We start from the raw sequence: 7,423 nt of genomic DNA, 5'->3' as shown, positions 1-7,423 counted from the left end.
GCCCTTTCCCCCAGGAATGCACAGGAGGCTAAGAGGAAGCTGGTTCTACGCAAGTGGGTAAGAGAAGATTCCGGAGCCTTATTCTCCATAAAATTGTAGTTTTATGCTAGAATATTTCCATTGATTTCAGTAATGGTGTAACTGAGTTGGGAATCAGGCCCTTAGTAGTCATATGAAAGTTACTGCTTGAAGCCTCCAGAATGACGCATGCAGAATTACAATGAAATAAGGCCAGGTTTGATGTGTTTAAATGGGTAGTCATTAAACTAGTTTAAGGCAGACAAAAAGGGTTTATTAGAATGACTTTAGGATTTGCAGTTTGGTTTTGCTATTCTGTATCAGGGAGGTAAGCAGAGAGAGAATATGTATGCATTGTCTACACAATACAATCAAACCCCCAAATTATGCAGGAGCATTTCATCCATCCATCCAGTGTTCCATTTTGCTACATACCGGTCACTATTGCTAGGGGCACTACAAGTAATTGCCACTCAAACATGTTGCATTTTCAATAGTTAATTTCCCTTCTGATTAGGAAATAAAATATAGGATTTCTCCACCCTGCCCATACCATATTTTGTCATGCTAACACCTACACTATGGTCTCTCTTCTATAAGTTCCTCCCCAGCTTCCTTATTCAGATGGAAATTCTGTTTCCTCAGTTTGGACTATGGAAGGTCCATGGGGATTTCCTGACTCATCTCCTGTAAAGCAAAATTCTAGTTCAGGTCTCAGAAGTTTCATAAAATGTCGGTCTTCTGGGACTTTTGTAATTCTGTGAGCAGGAAGACTGGATTCCCAGCATTCCCTGACAGGGAAGATGACCCATGCCAATAGTCATCTTGAGCTTTTCAGTGCTATACAGCCATTATTGTCTGGCATGTATGTCTCTCCTCAAGAAGGTCAATTGACTTGAGAGCCAGAGGACCTTCCATTATGAAAGAAACTTATTCTAATAACCTGGAAAACAAAAATCTAACACTTATTATAAAGCAGTGGTTTTCAAACTGCGGGTCGTGACCCAGTACTGGGTCGCGGAATGTAAGGCACTGGGTCTCAGTGGCTCTGGTCAGCACCGCCAACCAGGCCGTTGAAAGTCCCAGCGGCGGTGCTGCCTGGCTAAGGCAGGCTAGTCCCTAACTGGTCTGACACCATGCTGCACCCCGGAAGAAGCCAGCAGCAGGTCTGGCTCCTAGGCAGGGTGGGGGTTAGGGGAGGGCCACAGGGCTCCGTGTGCTGCCCACGCCCCAAGCACCGGCTCTGCACTCCCATTGGCCGGTTCACAGCCAATGGGAGCTGGGGGTAGTGGTGTCTGCGGGCGAGAGCTGCACGGAGCTCCTTGCACACCTCTGCCTAGGAGCCGGACCTGCTGCTGGCTGCTTCCGGGATGCAGCGCGGTCCGTGGTGCCAGGACAGACAGGAAGCCTGCCTTAGCACCCGTCCTGCATCACTGATTGGGAGCTGCCCGAGGTAAGCCTGCCCCCGAACCCTGTTCCCCAATCCCTGCCCCAGCCCTGAGCCTCCCGAAACCTGGAGCCCCTTCCTGCACCCCAAATCCCTCATCCCTGGACCTACCCCAGAGCCTGCACCCTCAGCCTAGAGCCTTAACCCCCTCCCACATCCCAATCCTCTGCCCCAGCCCTGAGCCCCTCCCACACCCCAAATCCCTCATCCCCAGCTCTGTTGGGTCACAAGCATCAACAATTTTCTTCAACTGGGTCTCCAGAAAAAAAAGTTTGAAAACTACTGCTATAAAGCAAACTAACTCCCAGCACCTATTCTAGCTCTTACTGACTGTTGAGTTGATAGGATAGATATATTGATCAAGGGAGGAAAAATCAAATACTAAATAATAACACTTAGTCCTTTTATAGGACTTTTTTATCTATAGAGCTCAAAGTACTTTACAAAGGTGGGTAAGTATGATTATCCCCATTTAACAGATGTGAGTGCCAGATGTGGATTTTCCACCCCCGTGAGCAATGCAGTTATACTGACATACGTTTGTTGTGTAGACCAGGGTTTAGCGCTGTCTCATCATCGTGCTACCGCTTTCAGCGTAGTTTATTTTTTTTCATAAACTGAAATTAAACAACCTCCCCCTAAACTTTCACTCCAAAGTTTTGACCATTGTTCAATATTTGGTGCAAGGAAAGTGACAAAATAAGAAACCTCTGTGGTTTGTCATTCTATGGAGAGCTGCTTCCATTTTTAAAAACATCAAAGACAACATAAGTGCTCAACAAAAGGCAGCGCTCATTGTCACTACTCTGTGGCCAAGAGTATAACAACAATTCTAATTTTCTGAACACAGAACCAGTACAAAAATATTCCTGCAGCTCAAGTGAGTTTAACTGAGCTTAACTTTGTCAGCTTGGCGCAGAAACCTCAGGCATATGGAAAGGATGCATAGCATTCCCGGGGAATAGGCACTATCCTCTTGACTGAGCTTACATCAGTTGTGTTTCTTCTTTTCCCCACACACTGGTGTGATTTCTCCATTGTATAATTGAAGATGTTAAGAAGTCCTGCTGAAGATGCTTTCACAGACTGTATAAAGGGTGCATTCTTTTGTTTACTTGCAGCTCCTAGCAGGGTCCCGGTGCACTAGAATCTTGGGAAATGCATGATGTTGGCACTTCTCCATGATCGAAGAACTAAACACTCTCCTCTTCTTTTGTGATACTATAATCTGTTAGCAAAGTAACACTGATTTCTGAGCCATTTGTGCTGCCTGTGGCTGACAAAGCTCTGGTAGGTGTGTTGCTGGGAGGCCGTGTGGGAAGCCTCGCCTTGCAACACAAGATTTGCTTTTTAAAATGTTGCCGGAAACTTTTACTCAGCCAATAAAGAGCAAAGGGATTGACACAGGAATTGCTGAAGGCCAAAGCCCGGGAGAAAATAGTGACTATAAGATGAAAGGCAGAGGCATCTACGGAAGAGTGGTAGGTGAAAGATCGATACAAATAGAGAATGTGGTTAGGCAGCCAGCAGAGGGCAAACAAACCAACTAGCACCAGCACTGTTTTTGCCACTCTCTTGCGGGATTCAATCTAGGAAAAAATAATTGCATATCTAGTATTAATAATACATATTTATGTATTATGCTACTCCCTGGAGGGCTCTGAGACCCTTAATAAAAATCAGTCTACATACAATCCTTATTGAAAGGTAGCATGGCAACAAAGCAGAAACTAAAGCATTTTCATTTTCACCCTTACATTTTTGTGGCTTTGGACAGGGTGTTTTCACTTGGGAGCATCCGACTATGAAACTCCCTCTCCCACCCTTTGGTCTGATAGAACCCACTGAGGCCTCGTCTAGACAAGGTTTTAAGGACGTGATGTTAACACGTTAGCTAATGCATTCTAATGCAAGCTCTGTCCCTCAGTGTTTAGAATTTAGTGAAAGGTGCCATAACTACTAAATTCAGTGTGGTCCTGATTCAGCAAAGCATAATCCATTGCTATTCAGCAAAGCATTTAAGCACATACTTAAAATTAAATCAATAGGATTTAAGCACATGCTTAAATGCCTTTCTGAATCAGGGCTATTGTTGCCTGCGTATACAGGCTGCACTTTACATAGACTTGTTACTTGTCTGTTGTGTATACTGTATATGTAAAATGTTTGCACTCAGATTAAATTAAGATTTCAGTCAGTATGCTTAGACTTCTAAAAGCTGGGTAACCGAGATTGTGATCCTTACATACCTGTTTACGGGCATGGCCATGTTCTTCAGCTGGCATGTTGAATGTACTTTTGTACAATGTTTTGGCAATAAGAAAATAATAGACAGAAATGACAACTAGCGGTATAATATAGAACACCAAAAAGCAAACCAGAGAGTGAGCTTCTTGCAGAATCTTCTCAGATACAGGATAAGGGGCACATGCTTCAAAAGACACATTTTTTTCAGGATTGCTGAATGAATATAAATCCGAAAATACAGCTTCTGGGATTGCTAATATCATGGAGACAATCCAAACACAGCCAGCTTTACAGCAGGTCTTCAGAACTGCATCTGATGTTTGCAGTTCCAAGGGCTTAACAATAGCTCTGTACCTAGAAACACAACCAACACCATAGTGTTAGAAAACATGCAGTAATATTATTCTTGTGGCACCAATAATTTAAATTTGTGGGGACAGATTCATGCCTGATATATCTCCACTAAGGTTAACATAATTGTCTTGGGAATTTAAAGGGGTGAATTTGGTCAGTTTTAGTTTTTAAAATGCTAGATATATACATAATTATGCATTTGTTCTTCTGTGTTTTGAAGTGATGCTAGCCTCTCCATAAGGAAGGCAGAAAGAAGCTCAAAGATGAACTTTAGGCATGTACTTAAATCCTGTTGACTTTAATTGTCTTGAAACTTTTCTCCCCCAGAATGATCATATGTCCAAAATAGACTGGTCTGCAAACTCCAAATTCAGTTTGCTTTGTAAACCATGCTGAGGAAAGGTGCCATCTAATGTTTGGAGAGGTTTTGTGTGTAAGTTAATATTTGGGGGGAGGGGGGACGGAGTTGTATATTCTGTATTATGGGTGCACAAGGGGAGGTAGATGGGGAATTGAGAAAGATACGTAATATAAAGAGCTTGTGTGGAGTTGCACATGCCCCACATTAAAGATAAGCATGAAAGGATTTAATTAAAGTTTTGTTGAGGTAGACATAGCAACAAAAGGCCGAGGCGGGCACCTGAAGGGAAGATGGAGTGCTCCTTCCCAGTCTAGTTCAGCCTAGGAGAAGGGCCAGGAAGCTCCCTGACTTGGAATGAGGGGGGGACTGGAAACTGACCATTTTGCTACTCCAGATGGACTATTCTTCTCACAAGAGGCTTTATAAGTTCAGGGATGTTTGTTTTCCTGATGGCTGCAAGCCATTCCTTGGTTGCTGCTGGTTCTTGTTTTTGGACCAGGCAAAAGGAAACTTTGGCACTGATTCCTTGTGCAAAACAATCACAGCCCAGGTCACACTCATACAGGACAGTTTACACATGTATACAGAGCAAGATTTAAAATAATATATAGACACTTATAAACTGACCTGCTGTTGATTCCTGGCTGTACTGCTGCAACAAGTAGGCTGAGCCAGATGGGGGAAATGTGTGGACCTGGTAAACGTGTGGGGACAGGAGAATGTGGAGAGGGACATAGAGAGGAAGGCAAGGGACCAAGAGGGAGGAATGGGCATAGGGAACTGAGGAGCGCATGGAGCCACACTTCCTGCTTTCAGAATGGATGAGCCCTGGATTAGGCAGATTGGGGAGATCCAGGGAAGAGGGCAGGAGACGGCCATGAAAGAGAATACAGTGAAATTGGAGCACAGATCAGTATGGAGGAAAGGCAGAGCCTTTAGTGGAGTTGTACCAATTTACACCAAGTGAGGATCTGGCCCTCTGTTTCTCCTCCGGGCAAAATTAGACACACTGCTGCAGACTAGAACATTAGTAATAACCTTTTACTTACCCCAGGCCCTTATAGCCAGTCAGGACACAGTAGCTCATGGTGTTCTAATTAACACGTTCTGAACTTTCAGAGTAATTTTAACCATATAATTACTGGATTAAAATATTGTTCCAGGCAATTATACAATGGCATCCAGTAAGAATTGAATTCAGAAGCAGTTACCCATTGTCCTAATACCAACTTGGATTGATTTCTTTTTTCATTCTATATACCTGACCTAGTTGCTATTAACTAGTTTTTCTAGTTTATGGTATTTGAAAACCTTTTCCGTCCTTTAACCTTGAGAGTTCATTTTGACTGTCTGTAGTCTTAGATAATTCATGCTCATTACACTGCTGCCTTCTATTTGTTGTTATTCAGTCATAAATAAAGCACATTGTAAATGCTTCTTAGTGAAAATGAATAATTCTGAATCACTTGTGAAGTCAGTCAGATGGAGGCACTTATGTGCTCTAATAATAAAGTATTCAGATTAGTCTGAGTTTAATTTGAGGTCCTATGAAGTAAAATGTCACTGGAAAAGCTACAGTAACTAGAAGTACAATAACAATTAAAATATTGAAATAGTGCTATATTGCATCTCAATCATAGTGAGCAACTGCCATGCTTAAAATTATTATTGTATTGCAATAGCTTTCAAATTGTAAAAAGTCTTAAAAGTAATTTGAACTAACAATTTTGTTTATATTTTACCCCTAAGTGGCAGTCAATTTAGTCAGAGTTTTAAGGCCTGATCCAAAGCCCATTGAAGTGAATGGAAGGATTCCCATTATCCTTAGTCCTTTTCACATGAGGATGTGTTGTTCATCCTCATTGACTACTTCTGTACACCACTAGGTAGCACCAATATACAAACTATCTTTTCCCTGCTGTAAACCTTTTATCTTTCTTGATTCAGTAGAGGAAAAAATGTCTCTTACATCACTTCAAACTAATAAAAGGTCAGATTATTTTTTTAAATTATTTTTAAATTCACTTCATTAAAAAGAATTATTTTACACTTTCAGAGATACGAACTTATTTTGATCTTATATTGATCTCTTAACTTAAACAAATTGGAGTTGATTTTTTAATGATTATTGGAAAAAATCATTTAGCTTTTAATGGGAACATTTAACATCATATTTATCTATCCAAGGACTAAGTATTACAGATTAATGCAAAGTGATGGCTTCTTCCCTTTTATTCATTTCTATCTTAATGCACAAGTACTTCCTGACAACCCTAATTGCTGCAGACCTACCTGTCAGCACTGAGAACAGTTAAAGTGAACACTGATACTCCAACTGAAGTTAACTGGATAAAAGATAACAGCTTGCAGCCAATTCTTCCGAAGAGCCAGGTATCCACAATATAGCGTGTTGCATCTACTGGCACACAGGTTAACAAAAGAAGCAGGTCTCCAAAAGCCAAGCTGGTTATGAAAATGTTTGGAACCGTCTGCATTGATTTAATCTTGAAAAAGACTTTGATGAGTATAGCATTTCCGAGGAGACCCACTGAAATGATTACAGCATATGTAATATAAATTGTGCACAGTATTTCTAATCCTGGAAAGGAGTCTTCAGTCCATCCTTGATCTACAATATCGTTGTCAGTGATAGATCTCAGTTGTTCTGTAATATTGATCGATGCGTGTGAAGTCTGATTAGCTGAATGCCAGTGTGCCAGAGACATCTCTTTAAATGTGTCTTCTATCCAGGCTGAGTTGAAATTGTTGAGAAATGTTTAATTCTCAATCTGTAGCATGTCAGCAAGAAAGACCATTTAAAAGATATAGAATTGTGTTTGAAGTTAAGATTCCTTAGTACATTAACTAATTTCTTTCACCAATCCTAAGTCCCAAAGTATGATTGGGATAATGCACACAGATCCAGTACTGAACTGTGTGGGAGGTGGAGAATTCTTTTATTGGCTTTTCAGCCAGTGGAGGTGGGGAGGGAGGAG

General features: G+C 41.5%; 1 protein-coding gene across 1 annotated transcript; it reads right to left on the bottom strand.

The window, feature by feature from the left end:
- Nucleotides 1–2,658: 2,658 nt before the first annotated feature.
- BRS3 (bombesin receptor subtype 3) lies at nucleotides 2,659–7,153 on the bottom strand. The gene is made up of 3 exons (XM_024213309.2): nucleotides 6,720–7,153; nucleotides 3,715–4,066; nucleotides 2,659–3,054 (listed from the first exon to the last, which is right to left on the bottom strand). The coding sequence occupies exons 1-3, from the start codon at nucleotides 7,151–7,153 to the stop codon at nucleotides 2,659–2,661; spliced, it is 1,182 nt and encodes a 393-aa protein (XP_024069077.2).
- Between the last annotated feature and the right edge of the window lie 270 nt (nucleotides 7,154–7,423).

This window comes from Terrapene carolina, unplaced genomic scaffold (assembly GCF_002925995.2).
Source record: "Terrapene carolina triunguis isolate 2854851 unplaced genomic scaffold, T_m_triunguis-2.0 Scaffold131, whole genome shotgun sequence".
Lineage (NCBI taxonomy): Eukaryota > Metazoa > Chordata > Testudines > Emydidae > Terrapene > Terrapene triunguis.
Note: the sequence above shows the minus strand (reverse complement) of the source record. Positions and strands in the feature narration are given on the sequence as shown.

Coding starts and splice junctions, on each gene's coding strand:
- BRS3 (XM_024213309.2), bottom strand. CDS start 7,153: ATGTCTCTGGCACACTGGCATTCAGCTAATCAGACTTCACACGCATCG. Junction 4,067..6,719: donor ACTGTTCTCAGTGCTGACAG/GTAGGTCTGCAG, acceptor TTGTGTTTCTAG/GTACAGAGCTATTGTTAAGC. Junction 3,055..3,714: donor ATGGCCATGCCCGTAAACAG/GTATGTAAGGAT, acceptor ATTTTTTCCTAG/ATTGAATCCCGCAAGAGAGT.